The 25,176-nt window shown below is 43.2% G+C and overlaps 1 protein-coding gene across 1 annotated transcript in view; it reads left to right on the forward strand.

Annotated features, from left to right (window-relative positions):
* KDM7A (lysine demethylase 7A) overlaps positions 12,946–25,176 on the forward strand; it is a 76,047-nt gene continuing 63,816 nt past the window's right edge. Inside the window, exon 1 of the mRNA XM_018046869.1 lies at positions 12,946–13,227. Within this exon, the coding sequence (XP_017902358.1) occupies positions 13,034–13,227 (194 nt within the window). The 5' untranslated portion in view covers positions 12,946–13,033. The remainder of the gene's footprint in view (positions 13,228–25,176) is intronic.

Below are 25,176 nucleotides of genomic sequence, written 5' to 3' on the forward strand. Positions count from 1 at the left end.
ATCAAGCCAGTCAATCCTAAAGGAAATCAACCCTGAATATTCATTGGAAGGACTGATGCTGAAGCTGAAGCTCCACTATTTTGGCCACCTGATGCGAAGAGCCAATTCATTGGAAAAGACCCTGATGCTGGGAAAGATTGAAGGCAGGAGGAGAAGGGGATGACAGAGGATGAGATGGTTGGATGGCATCACGGACTCAATGGACATGAGTTTGAGTAGTCTTTGGGAGTTGGTGATGGACAGGGAGGCCTGGCATGCTGCAGTTTATAGGGTAACAAAGAGTTGGACACGACTGAGCAATTGAACAACAACAACAAATCTGATAATGGTTATCGGCCTGAGGCAAAGCTGATGCCGCCAGCAACTCTGTTTCTGAGGAGGAAAGGCGAGGATATACCTGTTCCAGGAGGTTGAAGGGTTCTTTAATGAGTTACCCTCATGATTGTCCCATAGTTCACTCTGTCTTTAAATGTATTGACTGGAGTTTGAAGCTTCCCTAAATCTTTCTTGGGACGATCCACAATTACTTTTGGTGTGTTTCCTTTCTCTTTTTCCAATCCCATCTGTTTTTAAAATGCTCACAATTTTTTCATAATGATGTAAGGATATAAGTAATAATAAATCAGATAGTATAGAATTCAGTGAAAAAATGCTGGGAAATATTGAAGGCGGGAGGAGAAGGGGACAACAGAGGATGAGATGGTTGGATGACATCACCGACTCAATGGACATGAGTTTGGGTGGACTCTGGGAGTTGGTGATGGACAGGCAGGCCTGGCACGCTGCAGTCCATGGGGTCGCAAAGAGTTGGAAACGACTGAGTGACTGAACTGAACAGTGAAAAAAGTAGTCCTTTGCTATCATTGCTACACCTTGGCTACCCCAACCCGGCCACATCTGTCCCCATGCCTCCCAGACCCATTCTCCGCTGGCAAGTACTTTTAACGCTTTTATCCACTTTTCTGTTATTTCACTTCATATTTCTAAATAAAATACCTATATGGCTATTTCTCAATTTTGGATATTGCCAAATGATTTCCTGTTATTGTTATTGAGGATTTAACTCTTTCAATCCAACCCCTCTTCTAGATTTTCCATCTTCTAAGTACAGTTATATTACCATAAAAAACAAAACGAAACAATAGCCAGAGTTTAAATAGGGTTCACTATAGAACTCCATAGTGTACTCCGATTATTTCCTTTCTCTTACAAATTTAGTGTATCCTAAGATTAAAATCAACTTATTTTTCAATTTGCTTACTTTTCTAAATACTTAATTATTAATTCTCCTCCCTCTGCTACCCCATGCTCCAATATCTGAGGAAGGAAATGGCAACCCACTCCAGTATTCTTGCCTGGAGAATCTCATAGGTAGAGGAGCCTGGTGGGCTACAGTCCATAGGCTCGCAAAGAGTTGGTCACAACTGAAGTGATTTAGCACATGTGCTCCAATATATGTCATCAGTTTGTTTTTTTATGTTAACAAGATGATTCAAAGCAATTGATCAGTTTCATTAGTTTTTGGTCCCTGAAGACCTTTCTCTTGTCCTCCTGTTCTGTCCTCCTCTCTCATGTGACAGATTGCTCTCTAGGCCTTCTGCTCAGTTATAACCCTGGGATTTCCCTCTACCATTTTCCTGGGTTGTGTGAATCTTAGCAGGAAGTACTTAAGCACCTCAGCAGCAAGTCATCTTCCTTGAATTGTATTTCTAATTCCTGGCCTCTGTCCTAGTCCCTGCGACAGGTCATTCTTTTGATATATCCAAGACCACATAGGCCTAGGGCCTAACTTTGTTCCTGCCAGTCCCTTTGCCCAGGGAAGGCCTCCTGCCTCCTAAACTCCAGTTCTAAGACAGGAACCCTCATAGCTGCTGACACACTTCCTTGATGTCAATGGGTACCTTTGATTCTTTAGTTTATTATCCCTTGGATTCCCTATTATTGGGCCATTTTTGGAACACAGAGGAAAGAGACTGTGAAGTCATATGGACCTGGAGTCATATCTCACGTGTTCCTCTTGCTAGCTGCATAGCCTGAGCAAGTTGTCTTATTTTCTACATCAGAAAAGTCCAAGGATCAAAATACTACTCTCATTAAGATATATATATATGTGTGTGTGTGTGTGTGTGTGTGTGTGTGTGTGTGCACGCTCTAAGTTGTTTCAGTTGTGTCCAACTCTTTGCGACCTTATGGACTGTAGCCCTCCAGGCTTCTCTGTCCATGGTATTCTCCAGGCAAGAATACTGGAGTGGGCTGCCAGCATATCTTAATATATGTTTATACACACACACATATATATATGATAATGTACACCAAGAATCTAGGGTAGTTTCTGCACATATATATTGGGTTGGCTAAAAAGTTTGTTTGGCTGTAAGTAAAAGTAAAAGACACATTTTTCATTTTCACCAAGAACTTTATTGAACAACCTATTCACTAACAGAATGAACCTTTTTCGGCCTACCTGATGGTTCTGGATTCCATTCTTTACCACCTTGTCTCTAGTCCTACCACCAACAGCCTTCTTGGCGCCGTCATCCGGTGTTAATGTTTCCGCTGGATACACTGGTCCTTTGTGCATCTTCGCCTGGATCTCTCTAGGATCACCTGCCTCTGCCTCTCCCATCCTTTGATGCTTCCCTTTGGCTCACTCAAGAAGCGAAGTCTAGTATCAAATAGAGAACATTTCTAGTCTTCCCAGTGCTGCTACAAATAAGTAGGTCAAATCCATACTTAGTCTCACATACCATCTTTTTTTGGCAGAGACTATTTTCTAGCTCAAAAGACATGATAAGAGATGAAAATTAAATAGATGTTGAGAATTTCGCTTTATCATCTGTCAGTACTCCGCCATCCGCCTCTACCATTATGCCTACACCTTCCTTGTTCTTTTCCCTACTCTAAATATAGATCCAAGAGTCCTTTTACTTGTCCCACATTTATTTTGGCACGGCCCAGCTCATCCTAGGCTTTGGTCTTCCTCACACCTTTTATAGAAATCTGTGCTGCAATTTTGTATTTGTTTTTGACGGAATGTTCTTTTCACCAAGTTCTTTGAAAATCTTGGATTAAAAGGGCTGCCTGCGTACTACATGTTTAACTCTTGGTTCACTATTTTTTTAATCATGTAAATTATAAGTGTCTTAAAAGCAGGAACAATTTATACATTTCTTTCATTTTTTTCATGGCATCTAATATACTGCCTTACATGAAACAGGCCTCAGTAAAACCTTATTAAGCCAACTTATTCGTTTCTACATGCTAAAGTAATTCTTTTTAGTGTTTTTGTCAATATCATCTTTAAAGCAATTTTTTTCTCGAATGTATGAGACTATAAGCTTCTTTCCCATAACTGGCCCTGAATATTAAGGCTGACTATACATGAATTACTATTTTTAATTACTTAAGCAAAAGATAGCTGGAAATTCTAAACCCTATCTCTGATACTATAGTATTTTATAGTTTCTGCGCAATTAGAAAACAAAACTAAAACTTCAAAGCACTTATTTAAAAAAATTGGAGGATAATTGCTTTACAATGATGTGTTAGTTTCTGCTGTACAACAGCATGAATACGTATAAGTATACCTATATCCCTCCCTCTTAAGCCTTCCTCCCACTCCCCCTTTTTGTTTTAATGTTAATTTCTTAATTAGGACTTATAAAATAATAAAGCTGTGATGCAATACAATTAAGAGGCAGGACTCACAATTTAATTAAATCTACAGATGTAATAGGTTGTAAATTAAGTTGTAAGTTATTCTTGTAAATTATCCATAGGCAAAAGGTTTATAAGTCATGAGGAATTCAAAGATGATGAACAATATCCAAACATTACATATAATGTTGCAATTTTCAGGTCACAAAAAGTATTAGTTGTCATTTTGGGTTCAATTTGAAAGAGATTCTTTGCATTTTAAAAACATTGTTTACTGATCATTAGGAGTGACTGCTGATTGCCATCAATCAGGAACAAGGAGGACTCACCCCTGAAATAAGAATGCAAACAAAATTTATTAAGAAATTGTTCATAATTTTCTCTTTTTATTTGGCTGTGCTGCATGAGGGATCTTAGTTCCCCAACCAGGGATCAAACCCATGCCCTCTGCATTGGGACTGTGCAATCTTAACCACTGGACCACCAGGGAAGTCCCAATAACTTGTCTACAATTTTTATTATCAGTTCAGTTCAGTTCATTTCAGTCACTCAGTCATGTCCGACTCTTTGCGACCCCATGAATCGCAGCACTCCAGGCCTCCCTATCCATCACCAACTCCCAGAGTTCACTTAAACTCATATCCATCGAGTCGGTGATGCCATCCAGCCATCTCATCCTCTGTCGTCCCCTTCTCCTCCTGCCCTCAATCCCTTCCAGCATCAGAGTCTTTTCCAATGAGTCAACTCTTTGCATGAGGTGGCCAAAGTATTGGAGTTTATTATAGTGTTAAGCAAATTTTTCTAAAATCTACAGTACGGCTGAATACACCACCTCGAGTGCTTATAAATTCTGTTGTTACACATAAGATTTTTCCGCTGCCACTCATTCAGCCCCCTTTAACGATAGATACCCCAGACTCATTACTAGTAAGTAGTACCTTGATTATTTGGTTTGCTTCTTATAACCTGAAACCTATAAACCAATGTATAAATCCCACCTCTTCTAGAGGTGGGAGTATAACTTCTTTATACTGCTTGAAAAGTAAATGTTTTACTACTTCATAAACAGAGAAGGTGAAGGAAATACAATTTTTCAATATTTTTCTGTCCTTTCAGACTAAACATTCCCTGATTAACTCCATCAGATTAGATGTCCTTCCTATGTGTGGCCAGAGCTCTTTGTGTTTGTCTTCTATGGTGTGTTATGTTACAATTTTATATCTACTTGTTTATCCCATTCATGGTGAGAGCACACTGAGAACAGGTGATGTGTCTTTTGTTCTTGTGTTCTTAGCAACTACCAGCTGTATGGAGCAGACACTCACTAATGAATTAACGTATGAAGAGGCAGACGGATGAATAAATACTTTTAATTTTTGCCAATGCCTCAGGCTAATGACAGGTACATATGCATACAGACACGGACATGCAAAATGTTCCAGACTAAATCATTATTAATAAGATGTGGCTTACCCCACCAGGTGTATCTTTTCCAGCTGCATTGAAGTACACCAGAACTCAGAATGGAAAACCATGATCTAATGCCCTGCATAGGTCTTTTAGTAAGTGGATTGGTATTTGAAACATGGGGACTATGTCGGTAACATACCCAAGAGTTTTTTGATAGATCAAAACAATGGCAAATCCAAAGCATTATGATTATGGGCTAACTCTAAGCTCTAGGCCCCTGAAAGAAGAGTTTTAAATTTACAGAAAAATTGAGATGATAGCAGTTGCCAAGTTTCCCCTGTCATTAACATCCTCCACTTGTCCAATACATTTGCTACAATTAACAAACTGACATTGATGCATTATAATTGACTAAAGCTCATGGTTTAACCATATTTCCTTAGTTTTAACCTAACATCCTTTTTCTTTTCCAGAATCCCATCTAGAATACTACATTACACTTGCTTTTATTTTTTAATTTTTTGGTGGAAAGGAAAGTTTGATTTATTTTGGATGCCGGCATTTGGGGGCGGGGAGAGAGGGAGGGCAGGCTCCTTTTCAAAGGCTGACTCCCTACACTGACAATCAGTGGGCAAGAGAGTTCTAGACTGAGGGAGGGGGCTACCTACAGAAATAGAACATTCAGCTGTGACAGTCATCTTGAATTTAGTCATGTGGTGGTGTGATCAGCATCATCTGGATCATTTTAAGAACAGTTAAACTTCAGTCCAGGGTGGATTTGTTCCCATTTCTTCGAGACCAGGTCTCAGAACTGTGGCAGCTTTGGTCTTGGCTACAGTCTGGTCATTGAGCAGTTAATTTCTCTGCCTGGTGAGGATTTCAGTGTCTATAAGACAGTTCACAGGATACAGCTTAGAATATTATCTATAGCCCTTGAAAAGGAACTAAAGTCCTTAACTACACCTAATGGCTATTTAGTCTTGTTGGACTGTTTCCCTTTGTTTCTGCATTTTCTTGCTTCTCTGATTAAACTTATTCTTTTTCTTTATTGGAGTATAGTTGCCATACTGCTGTATTAGTTTCTGCTATCCAGCAAAGTGAATCAGCTATACTTAAACATATAGTCCCCTCTTTTTCAGATTTCCTTCCCACTTAGGTCACCACGGAGCATGGAGTTCCCTGTGCTCTACTATAGGTTCTCATTAGTTCTCATCTCAGCATTAGTTCTCAATAGTCCTCATCTATTTTATCTTTAGTATCAGTAGTGTATAGAGGTCAATCCCAATCTTCCAATTCATCCCGTCCCCCTTGGCAGGACACTACATGACATTTAACTGTCATGCGTCCTTAGGCTCTTAACTGTGACATATCCTCTGGTTTTTCTTGTTTCCCATGACCTTGACAGTTTTCGGGAGTACTGGTCAGGAACATTGTAGAAGGCCCCTCTAATGGTTAGACTGGGGCACAGTTGGAGCTTTTTGTAAGGAGATAGAGTCTAAAACAGTGGTTATCAACATTCTGCTGCATCTTCGCGGTCCACGTGTGGGGCACACGCCCACGAGTAACATCATCTCTCATTACACAAGGGATGGAGTGGTGGGCGCACTAGGAGCATTTAGGAAACTTTTTTGTAAAAGATGCCCCTCCCTATTCCTGTTTAGAAGGGTCAGATTTTCCCTCTTATTTCATAATCCTTTGGTTTGTAAAGCTTAAACAAAAAAATGGTCCCATAGCGCTTTGATCTCTGAAAGACAGGTGTAACTCGAGAAAGAATTACCCACTGCAAAAATATCATTTAACTTTTGAAAAGACTCAGGAAAGGTTATACTTTTAAACTTATGAAGACTTCCAAAATACAGATAGTTGAAAGACTAGTACCATGAACATTCATACACACATTACCTAGATTCAACAATTGTTAATATTATCAGATTTGCTTCATTCATCTCCATCTTGCTTTTCCTTTTTTTTTTTTTGCTGAACCTTTCAAAGCAAGTGCTGACATAACGCTTTACTTTTAAAGCCTTAGCTTTGTTGTTGTTTAGTTGCTAAGTCGTGTCCGACTCTCTGCAACTCTGTGGATTGTAGCATGCCAGGTTTCCCAGTCCTTCACCATCTCCTGGAGTTTGCTCACGTCCACTGAGTGGGTGAAGCTATCCAACCATCTCATCCTCTGCTGCCCCCTTCTCCTTTTGCCTTCAATCCTTCCCAGCATCAGAGTCTTTCCCAGTGAGTCGGCTCTTCCACATCAGGTGGCCAAAGTATTGGAACTTCAGCATCAGTCCTTCCAATGAATATTCAGGGTTGATTTCCTTTAGGACTGAGTGGTTTGATCTCCTTTTACTCCAAAGGACTCTCAAGAGTCTTTGCCAGCATCACAGTTCAAGAGCATCAATACCTTAGCATGTGTCTAAAAATAAGGGTGTTCTTCTATAAAACGACAATATTGTTTGCACCAAAGAAAATGAATGTTTATTTAATGTTATCTACAGGTTGTATTTATTGACTATGCCAAAACCTTTGACTGTGTGGATCACAATAAACTGTGGAAAATTCTGAAAGAGATGGGAATACCAGACCACCTGATCTGCCTCTTGAGAAACCTATATGCAGGTCAGGAAGCAACAGTTAGAACTGGACAAGGAACAACAGACTGGTTCCAAATAGGAAAAGGAGTACATCAAGGCTGTATATTGTCACCCTGCTTATTTAACTTATATGCAGAGTACATCATGAGAAACGCTGGGCTGGAAGAAGCACAAGCTGGAATCAAGATTGCCGGGAGAAATAGCAATAACCTCAGATATGCAGATGACACCACCCTTATGGCAGAAAGTGAAGAGGAACTAAAAAGCCTCTTGATGAGGGTGAAAGAGGAGAGTGAAAAAGTTGGCTTAAAGCTCAACATTCAGAAAATGAAGATCATGGCATCTGGTCCCATCACTTCATGGCAAATAGATGGGGAAACAGTGGAAACAGGGTCAGACTTCATCTTTTTGGGCTCCAAAATCACTGCAGATGGTGACTGCAGCCATGAAATTAAAAGACACTTACTCCTTAGAAGAAAAGTTATGACCAACCTAGATAGCAAAAGCAGAGAAATTACTTTGCCAAAAAAGGTCCATCTAGTCAAGGCTATGGGTTTTCCAGTGGTCATGTATGGATGGATGCAAGAGCTGGACTGTGAAGAAAGCTGAGCACTGAAGAATTGATGCTTTTGAGCTGTGGTGTTGGAGAAGATTCTTGAGAGTCCCTCGGACTGCAAGGAGATCCAACCAGTCCATTCTAAAGGAGATCAGCCCTGGGTGTTCTTTGGAAGGAATGATGCTAAAGCTGAAACTCCAGTACTTTGGCCACCTCATGGGAAGAGTTGACTCACTGGAAAAGACTCTGATGCTGGGAGAGATTGGGGGCAGGAGGAAAAGGGGACGACAGAGAATGAGATGGTTGGATGGCATCACTGACTCGATGGACTTGGGTTTGAATGAACTCCGGGAGATGGTGATGGACAGGGAGGTCTGGCGTGCTGCGATTCATGGGGTTGCAAAGAGTTGGACACGACTGAGCGACTGAACTGAACTGAACTGAACAGGTTGTATTAAGATATCCCCAAATACCTGCAACTGTTGTCTAGATTTTTTTTCAATCAGGATTAAAGTTCATAAATTACAGTTCTTTTCTTCTGAAAAGAATTTACAATGTTTTACAATGTTGTATACTTTCAGGGGTACTGCAAAGTGATTCAGTTTTTCTAATGATTCTGTTTTTTCTTCAAGTATGGATAGTGTTTTGGAAACAACCTCCATCTTTTTCTGAATCTCTAAGAAGAAAATTAAATATCCTCTAGGGAAAAACACGTATAGGCACTGACTGAAGGGCTGAGGAGCACACCAGTAATATGCAAATTTAATTTTTTGTATAGAAAAGAATATGGAAGAATCAGAGGTCGGAGAAGCTGGGTTTTGAAGGAAAAGGAAGGAGAGGGAAAACTGAGGAAGAGACTAGCAGACATGGTCCTGGAGATAGACCAGTACCGGTAGTAGAGGGAAGCAAAGTTGTCAGGCTGGCGCAAACATTTCTTTTCAGAGAAATAAGGGTTTACAGATAAGTGAAGTATTAAAAAAAATCCACAAGTGACTTACACTTGATATCAAACTTAAGTAAGATGTATGTGTGGTAAAGTGCAAGTTGCTCAGTTGTGTCCAACTCTTTGTGACCCCATGGATTATACAGTTCATGGTATTCTCCAGGCCAAAGTACTGGAGTGGGTAGCCTTTCCCTTCTCCAGGGGATCTTCCACAACCCAGGGATTGAACCCAGATCTCCCGCATTGAGGGCGGATTCTTTACCAATTGAACCGCAAGGGAAGCTGAAGAATACTCGAGTGGGTAGCCTATCCCTTCTCCAGGGGATTTTCTCAACCCAGGAATCAAAGCAGGGTCTCCTGCAATTGCAGGTGGATTATTTACCAACTGAGCTATCAGGAAAGCCCATGGTAGTTACCAGAGGACCTGCAAAGGAGAAAGGCTGAGGGAGTCCCATATCATTGCCAATCAATGCTGGCATGGAGCTGGGTGTCTCTCCTCAAGATATTTTCTATCTGAAATTCTCTTCCCCCTTGTTTTTGGGATAATACTTTCCTAATCTTCCCTCCTAAATTTCTAGCTGCTCTTCGGTTCTACTATTTTTAATAAACAAAATAATTACAGATAAATATTGTTGTTTAGTCACCAAGTCGTGTCCGAGTCTTTGTGACCCTGTGGATTATAGCCCATAAGGCTCCTCTGTTCATGGGATTTTTTAGGCAAGAATGCTGGAGTGGGTTGCCATTTCCTTCTCCAGGGGATCTTTCTGACCCAGGGATTGAACCCGAGTCTCCAGCCTTGGCAGGCAGATTCTTCACCACTGAGCCACACTCATAACTAACAGCTATATGGGTTAGCATGTACCAGGAATTGTGACCTGCATTTTGTTATCTCATTTAATGCACTGAACTGTGTGAAGTAGATATTCTTATCACGCCTTAAAATAAGAAAACTAAAACCCAATAGCTAGTTGCCACAGAGATAGGAGACTGTGGAATTCAAGCACGTGCTCTTAATTATTAGGCATGGAGCTTGTCACTAAAATTTCAGCATCATTCAGAGTTCCAGCCTTCATCCCTTTCTTTTCAAGGTTCAATCTCTGTGTTTAAATTTCTCTAACCTTTCCTTATAGATCTATATGCCTTATAGTATTTATATTCTTGCTGATTTTTTTGATGTGCCTTTGAAACTAGCTGCATTTCCAACTGGAGACTCAACTAAGTAGACCAGGTGAAATCACACAGAAGTGATGCTAATTTCCTCACTGGATCCTCTCAGGTGCGGGTGTCTGATGTGTTCCATTGCTGACGTCCGCTGAAGTCTGACAAGGTGGTGCTTGTCAGAATTCTCCACTGTCAAGTTACTTTAATTCTGTTTGTAGTTAGTAAGAGTTTTGTGAGTAGATACTTTGAAAGTATGTAAATATTCCAATCATTTTCAAACTTTCAATTTATGTTGAATTTTATCTGTATGATTTCCTGTGCTATTCAACGGGTTTTAACTTTTTTTTTTTGGTCCCAGATTTGGGACACAAATTGCCCTGTGTCCTTTTGACATGCCCCATAATTCTTGAACATATGCTTGTTTTCTGGCACAACTAGGGACTCCAGTCTCTTGTTTTACTTCTTTCCTCCAGTCCTGGAATCAGCCATCTGGCCAAGAAGAAAAATGAAGTGGAGAACAGTATTTAGAAACCAAGATCTGGGCTAGATGCCCTCATCATTTTGTTGTGTCCCAGACTTTCTTGGTGGACAGAGTATGCATGGACTTATATAACTATATTTATTTCTATAAATAGAAATAGATTGATACCTCTATTACCAGTTCACTACTACAAGTTTCATTTTAGTTTTCTTTCCATATTTCTCTCTTTCTCAACAGTGAGAAATTAGCTCCCATTTTCCTTAATATATTTGCTTATCAATCCTCTTATACATAACCTACCTCTAATCATCAGGCTGCCTCCCCCTCTGCTTGGCTACCCTCTCACTACATCTATGCTGACATCCCAAGGCCAGGTGGTTCCTCTAGCACCAAGAACACCCCCATACCAGGCCACCTCACTGTCTGAATGCCCTTCTCATCATGACACCCACATGACAGCTTCCACTGCCACCCCTTCTCTGACAACACACATCCTCTACAGTGTACTTTAAAAATACATGGTCTCTTCTGCTTGTGATAAAGTCTCTGTGAGGTAGTTAAGTAAGATATTATTATCCATAATTTTTCTTCCAAGAGATCTTAAAAATCTAATTCAAGAGAAACCGAGTAACCTGCTCAAAGTCACACAGCTTCGACAAAACAGGATTTGAATGTAAGGCTCTTCACTACCCCAATCCAGGATGCCTCTAAACTTATGCCGAAATTACAGTAACTTTTCTCTTTTCACTAGCAGAAACAGGTTTCAAACTCATTCACTCTGTGGTCAACTCTGACTTCCAGGTGTTTCTTTTCATGCAAAATATGAGACAAGCAATGGTGTGGTAGAAAAAGGACTGGAATCAAGAAACTTAAAAACTTCAGTTCAAGCCCAGCTCTGAGACTTTAACCAAGTTAATCGCTTTCCTCAATTATAAAAAGGTTAGACTAGGTATCAGTGATTCTCTGCCGTGGGCTGAGATGGCAGTTACAGGTGTTTTTTTTTTTTTAATCAATGATAGACATGCCTTCGAAATGTAGCTGTGAACATCTGTTCCCATAATTCCTATATATATATATACACATATATATAATTTTATTGAAGTATAGTTAAATTACAATGTTCCATAATTCTTAACATCCAACTCGCCTAATTATGATACCAAGGCAATCCATTCCTATTGGATGTGTTAGTTGTTTTTATTATCAGTCTCATCATTCAAAGTTATTTATTAGTGGCCTATTATCTGCCAAATCCCGTATTACCGTTTTTCTAACAGTCCCTTTCCGACGTGTCACTGTCACTTAGAACTTTATTCCTGTTTTCCAAACCTGGAACTCATCTAAGTATTCGCATCTAAGCCGTGTTGTTTATAAGGAAGCCAGATTCCTCTCCGGTCCTTTCTCCACCCACCACATTTCAAGACTGGTTCCTCTCCGCTCCCAGACATTAAATGAATTCCTCTTGGGAACAACCTCCCTCACCTACCAGTGGCTCCATCAACACTACATTCCTGGCTGGTCGGTGGGAATTCGGGTGGGACGTTTTTGGAAGTTGGAAGCACACTCCTGCCCCTCAACAGGACTTAAGCAGATCGTTGTGCTATTAACCCTCGGCTGGGACCTGCGGAGGTTAATTGATTTAAGATTCTCCCGGGGTCGGGAGATGGCCCCGGCGGGGCTTTAATTTCCTCGGGTCCCGGGTCCATGGCACAGACGTAGCGCGCCGCTTTCCACTGCGCAGGAACTTCCCCGGCCTCCGCGGTCACTCAGAAACGCCGGAGCCGGCCGGTCGCACGCACCCGCCGCCCTCCTCCCGGGGCCGCGCGCCCCGCGCCGCCGCGCGTGTCCTCAGGGAGCCTCTGCTCCCCTCCGCCTCCCTCGCCCCGCGTGCCCTTCAGCGAGTCTCCCTCCGCCCGGTCGACGCGAGCGGAGCGGGCGCGCGCGCCGGGCAGCAGAACGACGTGCGCGACACGCGCGGCCTCGCGCGGAGCGCCGGAAGGAGCCGGGCTCGGTCCCCTCGCGGCGTGCGCGCGCCGCCGCCCGCCGCCCGCCCCCTCCGGGCCCGGCTGCGGCCTCGCGCGCGCGCACTGAGACGCCGCCGCCGCCGCCGCCGCCGCCGCCGCCGCCGCGGCTGCTGCTCCGGCTGCTGCAGGAGGCGGCGCTGGCTGGCGGCTGCGCTCGCTCCAGTCTGCAAGCGGAGCAGCGAGCGAGCGTGTGTGTGTGTGTGTTTTTTAAAGATGGCCGGAGCGGCGGCGGCGGGGGCCGCGGGAGCAGCAGCTGGAGCCGCCGCGGCAGCCGTGTCGGTGGCGGCTCCGGGCCGGGCCTCGGCAGCCCCGCCGCCCCCGCCGGTGTACTGTGTGTGCCGGCAGCCGTACGACGTGAACCGCTTCATGATCGAGTGCGATATCTGCAAGGACTGGTTCCACGGCAGGTAAATAAACCCCCTCCAGCCCTGCCGCCGCCGCCGCCGCCGGCCACCGGCCAACCGCCGCCGTCGCCGCGCCGGCCGCTCGCGCCGCCGGCCGCCCGGCCGCCGCGCCGCACCGAGCGCCCACGGGCCCGGGTGCCGAGCCCCCCGGCCCGGGCAGCGGGGCGCGCGGGGCCCCGGGCTCGCCGGGCGCCCGGCGGGCTTAGAGGGGGCTGGTGGGATCGCCCGGCCGGCCGAAGAGTCGCCACAACAAACGGGAACAAAGGGGACCGGCCGAGAAGTTGGCAGGGGGGGTACCGGGGCGAGGGGACGCGGCCGGGGCAGGCGCCAGCGGAGGCGGCGGGCGGAGCGCCGGCCCGGCCCGGCCCGCCGCGCCCGCAGCCCGGCCGCCGCCCCGCCCGGCCGGGGCTCCCGGCCCGGAGTCGCCACCCGGCCGGCCGCCCTGCCCGACCGGCCGCCGCTCCTTCCTTCCGGGCGGCGAGCGGTCGGCCCCGACCCGGGGGTCTCCAGAAATTGCCCTCCTCGCCTCCGCCGCCCGCCCGCCCGCGGGTCGCGGTCGCGCCCCCTTCCCCGGGCTTTTTATCAAACTTCCTCCGCCGTGGGGCGCTGGGACGGGGGCGTCGGCAGCGCCGGCCCGGCGGGGCTCCAGCGGAGTAAACAGAGCAACAGATGAGGAGGCACTTGCGGGGACTCGAGAGAGATGCCAGTCGGAAGTTCGGGCCGGGGGTCCCGGGCGGGACGGCGGGCGGCTCGGGTCTCGGCCCCCAGCCGCCGGAGCGGCTCAGCCGGTCCCCGCGGGGGTGGAGCGGATGGAGTGGGCAGCGGGGCCCGAAGGGACAGCCTCGCGCCCCCAACCCCCCGCGGCCGCCCCCGCGCCGCGGCTCAAACTTTGTTACAAAGAGTGAAACGTCCCCAATCGCCCGAGGGGACGGCGACCGGGGGCCGGCGACTGGGGGGCCAGCGCCCGGGGCGCCTGGTGCGGGCGAACTTTGGCCGGCCGGTGGGGACTTCGGGGCGGGTGGCGGGGGCGGCGAGCGTCGCCCTCTGCCTCGGCCGCCGCCTGTGTCTCGGGTTTGACGTTTGTGAGAGCTCGGGCCGCCCCCGCCGCCGAGCCGCCGACTCGTGTGTTTTGTAATCAAAGTGTGAGGCTAATAAAGGGCGGCGCCACAGCCTCTTGACTCCGGCGTGGGAGGGATTCGCAGGCATTTAAACAAAGAAACTAGTTGAGGTTGGGCTCCCCAAGTCCTTATTTGGGTGTTGTGGCAAGGCCTGCGGTCACTTTTAGGTGAAGCAGGTTTCCCGAGCCCCGTTTCGGGGTGTTTCTGGGCGAGAGTACGCTCGCGGGTAATAGCAGATATGGTGACTGTGATTGTAGGAAGTGTCCTTTGATTGACAGCAGGACATTTAAATACAGCCTCCGCTCCCCCCCCTCCCCAATTTTGCAGAAACACTATACTACCAGGCCAGATGTCTTGGTCTCCCTCTACTGGCCCTGGGAGAGAAAACCAGTTCATGGACAACGTTCCTGTCAGTGTTGAGCGCTGGGTACAGTTAGTTTTACTTAATTTTCAAGTACAGCTAGTTTTACTTGATCCGTTTTCAGGTTGCCGAATTCTGACAGCAACAACAGGAGAGTAAAACCAAAAAATTGTCAACGTAAAAGTAAGACAGCGTCCTTGCTTTGTATAGCAGATCCTCTTTTCACAGTCTGGTATATGCTGGAAGTGTTATTACAGCGTACCGCTTGTAATTAAAAACAAATTCTCCAAAGTTTTTTTTTGTTACTTGGAACCGATGCTTTTCCTTTATTTTGGTTGTACATAAAACTGAAATAGGAAGATACAAGTCTTGCCAGTTCTATCTCTATATCCTCTTTTCCCATCATACGCAACCAGAATAGAGATGATCCAGAAATCTAGGTTCCCTGCAGAATAAATCCCGAATCCCTGGTGATTATGCAAATACTTATTTTTTCAAAGAACTGTTTTAGCTGCATAAGAAATTTACCCCATTGTACAATGTAGAGGTTTGGTAGGTTAATAAATTTTAGACTGGAATTTTATTTATCTTAATTTAGGTAACACTATAACAGTGAAAAGCTGCAGGTAGTTTATGAGGACTCTTGTTAATACATTTAAGTATTAAATTTGTAAACAGAAAAGGTTTAAGGGAAAACAGGGCGTGCATGAAGGAGGGAGAGCAGGGGTGTGGGCTGCTTTGTCACATGAATTTCTGTGACTTTATATTTGTGGAGATGACTTTGAAAAATGTTTTTTTGAACCCAGGGCTTTTTTGACCAGCAATCCTTGAGAACTTAATGTGATTCAGATGTCAAAAGTTAGAAAATTTAGTGATACATAATGCCCTATGGTACAAAAGCAGTATCTCATTAACAAGTTTAACTAAATGAAATGTTGGTAATTTGGGGTCCATATGTTTTTCTTGTAATCAATATTTACTCTGTTTATTGTACCACAAGTGAATGGTTTATTGAACAGAGCAAAATGTTCTTATGTATTAATTATTAAACAGATGTCATTTGCTTATGTGAGAATTGGCCCCTAAAATACCATGGTGTATCTTTAATCCTGGAGAAGGAAATGGCAGCCCACTCCAGTAGTCTTGCCTGGAGAATGCCATGGACAGAGGAGCCTCGTAGGCTACAGTCCATGGGGTTGCAAGAGTGGAACACGACTGAGCAGCTAAGCTTACCTATCTTTAATTCCCATGCTCAACTTTCCTTTGGTTTCCAGGGATGGTCCATCTGCAGAAGAGAAAGAAAGCATAGGAGAATGGATACAGCGGATTATCTCTATCTGGAAAACTTCTTGATACTTTTATTTTTTCAAGTAGAAAAAATTTTTTAATCTCAAGGAGTCAGTGAATTTTGGTATGAATTTGGGTTTACTCTGTCTGGAGTTCCTGGCATCTGGAAATCCAAAAAGGTTTTGCCCTAAATTATCCTGACTGGGAAGACCTTCTTTGAGGCTTTTTAGTCAGGCATGAGGTCAGATGGAGCCAGCTTCCTCCAAGTTTGAGGCTTTTGAACTTTGATTGCGTCCTTAGTGTTTAGGAATTCCTGTTCCTCAAGTCTACCTAAGCCTTCTCTGAAAATAAGAGGGAAAAAGAATATGGGTCCAGGGAGGAAAAGAATATGGGTCCAGTAAACCAGTAATTGATACCCTGAGGGTGGTGAGCTGAGGAATTAACAGGACTTTCCTGGGCAGGTTTCTTCCAACCTGGAGATGGAGTTCTTCCTCTGAGTCCTTAGTGGGAGTAAGACAATGGAGAACTTTCTTGACAATGCCCTTCCCCCTAATCTCTAAGCTAGATGTCTTTCCATAGTGCTTTTATATCGTCCTATGCAGAATTGAGGAAATGGCAACCCACTTGAGTACTCTTGCCCAGAAACTCCCATGGACCGAGGAACCTGGTAGGCTGCAGTCCATGGGGTCACAAAGAGTTGGACACGACCGACTTCACTTTTCACTTAGGCAGAATTGCATCGTTGCCCTAATTCAGTTGTATTATAATGTCTTTTCTCTCCCTGTTATAATGTAAATACCTTTATTTGCTAGTCTTGTTAATCACATATTCATTTTAACATTTAAGTTATAGGTATGCACTTTTAAAAATAAAACTGGAAAAAATAAAACTGGGATTTTATTTTATGCATTCTACTGTTTCCTGTCATTTATCAGTGTTTACTTTTTCTATATCTTTAATGTTCTTGAAAAACATTTTCAGTGGCTGCACAGAGGTTAATTTCATGGAAGTACAATGCACTTCAAAATCATTCCCCTCTTGTTAGTTTTTTACTTTGTTTACAACTTCTTGTATTTCCTAATGATGGATGGTTGACAGCCTTCTAAACAAACCAATTGTGAACATTTCTAATCATTTCCTTAGAATAAATCAAATGAGTTTTAACACATGTAAAACACTTAGAAGCCGATCTGGGCCATGTAAATACTCAATAGGAAATTTCCTTGAAGTAGCATGATTAGTCACAGGGCATAGATATTTTTAGGCTTCTTGTGCCTATTGCCAGATTGTCTTCCAGAAAGGTTATTTCAGTTTATACTCTTACCCACTGCCCACTTTTCCTGGATTCTCACTAAGGTATAATTATTAACCACTACCACCCCTTCCCCCCCAAAATCCTCAAACAATAAATGTTGCATTCTGCAGATAATGGAATATTTCCACCAAATGACATACCCATGAACCCAGAAAACCATTCATGGCAGCACTGTTCCTATTATTCTCAAATGGGAACAGCTTAGATATCATCAATACTTGATTATATAAATTGTGGCATAGTCATAAAATGGAATGCTACTTAGCCTTAAAGAAGGACTGTACTCCTGATGTGTGCAGCGACCTGGGTGGATCCCATGGATATAAAGTTGAATAAAGGAAGACAGGTTTGATTCTCCGTCTGTGAAGTTCCAGTGCAGGCATAATTGGGTGATAGAAGTCAGACTGGTACTAACCTCTCCAGGGGTGTTTCCTGAGAGGAGGCAGAAGGGAGCTTCTGAGGTGCAGGAAATGTTCCGTATCTTGGTCATGGGTGTATACAGGTGGAAAAGTTCACTGATCTGCATACGCATTGAAGATTTTTTAAAACTTAATTACATTTCAAATATTAAAATGAAAAGTATAAAAAAATAAAAATTTGCCAGTTTGCATCTAATTCACACTGTAACCTTGCTGGATAAGTGTTGTTGTTATCTCCATTTTACAGATGAGGAGTCTGAGGGTTGAGAGGCCAGTAACTTCCCCAGGGTTGCAGAGCTAGAAGGTCATAGAGCGAGGTCTGAACTCCGCCTCTGTCCTGGGGTGGCGGGTGTGCTGGGTGGTGGTGTAGGTAAACAGATGTGACATGGTTCCGTAGAAGTACATCTGTAAACATCTTCCTTATTTTTCTTTATTACAATTATTTTCTGTGGTGTAAATAGCCAGCACATAGTATTTTGTAATTTTATTTCATCTCTTGTTCCTGACACAAGGGATTGCCTCTTGGGTTTTATCAAGTATGCTGTTGGCTTTGGCCCAATTTGCAGTATGCCTGGCGCTGTTCTTGGTGCTAGAAATATAGTGGTGAGTAAAGCAAAGTCCTTGGTCTCCTGTAACATATTCTATGGAAATGGCAACCTGCTCCAATATTCTAGCCTGGGAAATCCCATGGACAGAGGAACCTGGTGGGCTACAGTTCGTGGGGTTGCAGAGAGTCAGGTACAACTGAGCGCACTTGCACAGGGGTGGCGGGGAGGGGGGATAGATGAACAAATACACATGACGAAAGAATGTTTAGTGCTGTGAAGAGAAACTGAGTTAGAAGAGAAAGGACTGGGAATAGTACAAGTCTGCATTCATATGGTATGATTATGGATGGTTTTGAGAAAGACACTGGAATGCTAAAAAATGTTGGATTTCACTCGGAGCAAATAGTCAAATATTTTGAGTGAAGGAATAAACCGTTTGACTTAACCTTGAAAAGATTCACTGTGGCTGCCGCACGGAGAAAAGACTGGAGAGAGGGGAGACAAAGGTGACAGGGAGACGAGCAAGAAAGCCACTGTGATAATCCAGGTGAGAGAGGATTTAGGATGTTTGAGTGGGTTTTGGTAATTTACACAGGTCCTATATTAATTTTTATTCCTGAAGTTTGAATGAATGAAGAGCCTGGTTTGTGGGGATAGAAGCATGATGCTTCTATCATGCTTCCAACAGCACCAAGAATGATGCTGTTGGATAGGAAGGAGGTTCCCAGCTACTCACTGTGGAGTCCTGGGAACTTACTCAAACACTTAAACTGAATGCTTCACCAGCGCTAGGCGCTGTTCTAACTGCGTTAGCTCTGTTAACTACCTCATCTAACTCTCACTGTAACCTTGCTAGATAAGTGTTGTTGTTATCTCCATTTTACAGATGAGGAGTCTGAGGGTTGAGAGGTCAGTAACTTTCCCAGGGTTGCAGAGGTAGGTCATAGAGCGAGGTCTGAACTCCGCCTCTGTCCTGGGGTGGCGGGTGTGCTGGGTGGTGGTGTAGGTAAACAGATGTGACATGGTTCCATAGAAATACATCTGTAAACATCTTCCCTATTTTTCTTTATTGCAATTAATTTCTGTGGCATACATAGGTTTAAAATAATCGTAACTGCCTTGGGAATAAAAGTTACTTGGAAATTTTTATAATTAATTGTTTCATCCTTCTTATAATGGACTTCTTATTGGACTGTATTTTGATTTTTCTTAATGTCAAGGTTAAGTTCAGTTCAGTCACTCAGTCGTGTCCGACTCTTTGCGACCCCATGAATCGCAGCACGCCAGGCCCCCCTGTCCATCACCAGCTCCCGGAGTTCACTCAGACTCACGTCCATCGAGTCCGTGATGCCATCCAGCCCTCTCATCCTCAGTCGTCCCCTTCTCCTCCTGCCCCCAGTCCCTCCCAGCATCAGAGTTTTTTCCAGTGAGTCAACTCTTCACATGAGGTGGCCAAAGTACTGGAGTTTCAGCTTTAGCATCATTCCTTCCAAAGAATCCCCAGGGCTGATCTCCTTTAGAATGGACTGGTTGGGAATTACTTTTAAAATTGGTTTTATATACATTTCTGCTTAATGATCAAGTCTTTTAGTATTAAAAACATACTATGTGAACATGTATCATCTCCCTGTAAGAGGCAAAAAGTCTATTTATTGAATTTCTCAGTATCTTTTTTTTTGTTGTTGTGACGGTTTATTGTAGGAGAATATATGAGTATTTGCTTCATATGTTTCACTTACAATAGTAATTATGCATACATGCTCAGTGTTGCTTTTTGAACGAAAATATGTTGTGAAATGGAGTCATATTATGCTTAGCGACACTAACATATAGTTCTTCCATCAAGCTTTAAAAAATTTTAAACCGTTAGTTTGGGGGCAGATTTCTGCTTGGTTTGCTCTCATATCTTGTGTTCTTAGGCATGAAATTGAGTTTACTGATCACCAAGGGGAAGAATGCCTTTATATTTGATGGTCTGATGTGGTGGAGCTCAAGAATAAGAATAGAACAGGTGTAAAGGAATTTGATTATAAAGTGAGCTTTGGCTGGTTTGAGCAGTTGAAACACCACAATAACTTGCACAGCTTTTGAGCAGTAGGTCAGTTCTGATGTTGCAGCTGCTACCAAGTGTCTAATTATTTTTGGAAGTTACGTTTTATTGTTGTAGTGATTGCTTACTTACTTTTATATTAATTACAGTGTGAGTTAGTGGTAACTTCTATGATTTTTGTATGTATTTGTGTGAGCCCTGGTTCCTTTTATTGGAGAATGGTTGTTAGAAACCAAGGTCTGGCACTTTGTGGACTCATTACTTCTAGGCCTTCTCACTGGACAGAGCTAGGAAATACTCTGGTCATACATGTGCACACACATATGTGTGTTTGCGTCTGTCTATCTGTATTAAGACTCTAAAATTTTATAATACCTTTGATTCTAATCTAACATCACAGAGTTCATTTTAACCTTCCTCTTTCCTTACTTATAACTTTGTTGACTAACAGATGCGGCTCTCGTTATCTACAATATATAGTTTACTTATTTCTTCAGTCCTAGTGTATACATAAAGTATGGCAACCCACTCCAGTACTCTTGCCTGGAGAATCCCATGGAGGGAAGAGCCTGGTGGGCTACAGTCCATGGTGTCGCAAAGAGTCGGACACGACTGAGCGACTTCACTTTCACTTTCAATCCTAGTGTATACATAAAGTACATAAAATAGTTCTCAAATGGCTGACCTATACACTTCTGAGAAATGCAATTTGCTAAGTAGATTCTAGTATCTGTGTAGTGTTTGGTTTTTTTGTCTTTCGCTTTATAGCCTTTTATCTAGGCAGAAGACCGTTTTCCAAAGTTACCTTAGTTCTTTTCTTTTACTGCCGTTTCCTTCTCCAGAGGATCTTCCTGACCCAGTGATCGAACCCGGGTCTCCCGCATTGCAGGCAGATACTTCAGCCTCTGAGCCACCAGGGAAGCCGCCTTTTACTTTAGTGTGTTATTTGTTTGTAACATGGTTAGGTTTATTTGTCAGGCTTCCCTTGAGGCTCAGCTGGTGAAGAATCTGCCTGCAATGCGGGAGACCTGGGTTCGATCCTTGGGTTGGGAAGATCCCCTGGAGAAGGGAAGGGCTACCGACGCCAGTTTTCTGCCCTGGAGAATTCCATGGACTGTATGGTCCATGTAGTTGCAAAGAGTCGATGTGACTGAGCTGAGCGACTTTCACTTAGGTTTATTTGTTACTGTTTATATTGCATTCTGGATTCCTCCTCTGTCCTTGTTGGTTTTGATTGTTGGTGTGTATTTTGAGAATGCCAGAAGTTATTTGAAAAGGTATGCTCAGAAGTGTCAATGCCCCCTCCACTCCTCCTGCCCCTCCCCGTCCCCCGTCTCCCCTGTCCCCATGAATAATCAGTCTCTTTCGGTGTGAAGTCTTTTGTTTGTTTTCTCACAAAACAAGCAGATCCATGTGTATTTTCTCACATCTGCTTTTTTTTTTTTTTTTACACGAAGTGTATCATGCAATAAATACTCTTTTGCTTTTTTTTTTTTTACTTTGACAGTGTATACTGGAAATCACTCATGTCATTTTGTGGAGCTCTTCTTTATTCTTTTTAACAGCTGTATGGTACTCCTTTGTGTGGATACACCCTGATCTATTTATCCATTTTCTTGTGTATGGGCATCTAGGTTGTTTTTACGATTACAGTAATGAGTAACCTTGTGCATATGTATTTTCATTTTAATGGAAGTATATCTCCAGGTTAGAATGAGTGCATTGTTTTGTCAGGTTCCCCAGATTCCTCTCCTGAATGGTTGGACTACTCTTTGTTCCCACCATCAGTGTAGGAGAGTTCCACTTTCTCCACATTCTTGGCATCAGGACCTGTTGTCATATTTTTAATCTTTGCCAATCTAAGAGGTGAAAAATGGTGTCCATGTTTTTATTTGCATATCTTTAAAAATTACAGATGAATTTGAACAATTTTTCATGGGACTCAGGGCCATTTTCTTTTTCCCTTTTTCTAAGCATCATCTGTTTATATATTCTGAGAGCCCCAAGCATGGTTAATGGAAACTAGTTGAATGTTAAGATTCTTTCAGTGGGTTGGTTTGTCATTCAGTTGGATGTTGCTAGCCACCATGATAGTCTTGGCTTTGATTTTAATTTTTGTGTTGTTTTTTTTTTTTTAAGAAAATTTCAGATGTAAACAGAAATAAACGGAACAGTATAATGGGCTCCCAGATAGCATCACTCTACTTCGCTCAGTCGTGTCTGACTCTTTGCGACCCCATGAATTGCAGCACTCCAGGCCTCCCTGTCCATCACCAACTCCCGGAGTTCACTCAAACTCACGTCCATCCACTCCACTTTAATGATTAACAATTCATTCATGACCAATCTTGTTTCATTTAACCCTGCCCTTATTTCCCTTGCACTTGGTGTTATTTTTTAAGTCAACTTGGGGTGTATCATTATATCTGTGACTATTTTAGCACATATATCTCTTAAGATAAGGCCTCTTCTAAGGAAAACTACAATAAATGGTAAATCTTGGTACTATATTAATAGTTTGCGTTGAGGTCCAAGTAAGGTCCACACATTTGATTTGTTGTATCATTGGTTTTCAGCTGGATGCGATGCTGCCTCCCAAGGGACACGAGGCAGTGTCTGGAGACATTTGTTATTTTGGCAGGGGGTGGGTGGAGCTGTTCCAAGCATGTCATAGGAGAGGGCAGGTATGCTGCTGAACATCACGCACAGAGCAGCCCCGTAAGGAAGAGTTCAGTTCAGCTCAGTTGTGTCAGACTCTTTGCGACCCCATGAATTGCAGCACGCCAGGCCTCCCTGTCCATCACCAACTCCTGGAGTTTACTCAAACTCATGTCCATCGAGTTGGTGATGCCATCTAGCCATCTCATCCTCTGTCGTCCCCTTCTCCTCCTGCCCCCAATCCCTCCCAACATCAGAGTCTTTTCCAATGAGTCAACTCTTCGCATGAGGTGGCCAAAGTACTAGAGCTTCAGCTTTCCATCAGTCCTTCCAGTGAACACCCAGGGCTGATCTCCTTTAGAATGGACTGGTTGGATCTCCTTGCAGTCCAAGGGACCCTCAAGAGTCTTCTCCAACACCACAGTTCAAAAGCATCAATTCATTGGCACTCAGCTTTCTTCACAGTCCAACTCTTGCATCCATACCTGACCACTGGAAAAACCATAGCCTTGACTAGACGGACCTTTGTTGGTAAAGTAATGTTTCTGCTTTTCAATATGCTATCTAGGTTGGTCATAACTTTTCTTCTAAGGAGTAAGCGTCTTTTAATTTCATGGCTGTAGTCACCATCTGCAGTGATTTTGGAGCCTCCCAAAATAAAGTCTGACACTGTTTCCACTGTTTCCCCATCTATTTGCCATGAAGTGATGGGACCAGATGCCATGATCGTCGTTTTCTGAATGTTGAGCTTTAAGCCAACTTCTTCACTCTCCTCTTTCACTCTCATCAAGAGCGTTTTTAGTTCCTCTTCACTTTCTGCCGTAAGGGTGGTGTCATCTGCATATCTGAGGTCATTGATATTTCTCCCAGCAATCTTGATTCCAGCCTGTGCTTCTTCCAGCCCAGCGTTTCTCATGATGTACTCTGCATATAAGTTAAATAAGCAGGGTGACAATATACAGCCTTGACGTACTCCTTTTCCTCTTTGGAACTAGTCTGTTGTTCCTTGTCCAGTTCTAACTGTTGCTTCCTGACCTGCATATAGGTTTCTCAAGAGGCAGGTCAGGTGGTCTGGTATTCCCATCTCTTTTCAGAATTTTCCAGTGTATTGTGATCCACACAGTCAGCTAGTCCTAAATGTCAATAGTCCTGCTGTTGGAAAACCCTGATTTGTCAGTTTTGCTCATGTTTCTCTTTTTTCCTTTGCGATTTATTTCTTGCAGAAAGTGGTTGTTTATCCACTTTCTGGAATTTGCTTATCATATCCCTGTAGTATCTCTCAACATGTTCCTCTCTTCCCTGTAAATTGATAGTTGGAGCTAGAAGATCTTGATCTGATTTCAGGTATTTTTTCCCCCCAAGAGTATTTTATGAATGGATGGTATAGTCTTCTATCAGGAGGAATGAAATGTCTGGTTGTTTCTATTTTTGTTATGTTTGCTGCCATTGGTCAATGCCAGTATCCATTCATTTGTTCATTAGCAGTTGCAAAATGATATTTTAATTATAAAATTTCTTCTTCATTTATTAGCTGGAGTACTTTTATAACGAGAAAACTTCCCTTTGTCTACTCCTTTGGTTACCTAGTGGTACCGTTTATATAGGAGAGGCAGATTTAAATGCTTGATTCTTTCCCTTAATCACTAGTTTTGAAATTAATTGGCTCATTAGCATCTTCTATTGGTTATTAAAGGAAAAAATTCAATGTAAAGTATGTATTAGTTTTGAGCAATGTGAAGTAAAATGACTCTTAAAAAAGGTCCATATCACCTTTGACCACATAACTTGTAACTAAAAAACAGAAAACTTCCAAAATCTGCTAAGCAATTCAAGCAATATAGAAAGATAGAAAAATGAAAAGTGGAAGTGTCTTGTCTCCTTCCTACAGTCCCCTTTCCCCAGTGGGACATACCATTAACAATTTTGAATTTCTATCCAGATGGAAGGGGTCATATGGTAAACATGGTTTTGTACCTTGTTCTTCTTAATTTTTAAAAATATTCCAGTGGTCTAGGAGAGCTTTTCACATCAGCATATACAGATATCTCATGCTTTTTAATGGCTGCATAGAATTCCATTCTGTGGATTTACCATAATTTACCTGGTTCTCTGTTGATGAATTCTTCAGCTGGTTTCTCTCTCTCTCTCTCTCTTTTTTTTTTTAGTACTTAACAGTGCTGTGATGTATATGTATAC

This window comes from Capra hircus, chromosome 4, assembly GCF_001704415.2.
Source record: "Capra hircus breed San Clemente chromosome 4, ASM170441v1, whole genome shotgun sequence".
In the NCBI taxonomy this organism is placed as follows: Eukaryota; Metazoa; Chordata; class Mammalia; order Artiodactyla; family Bovidae; genus Capra; species Capra hircus.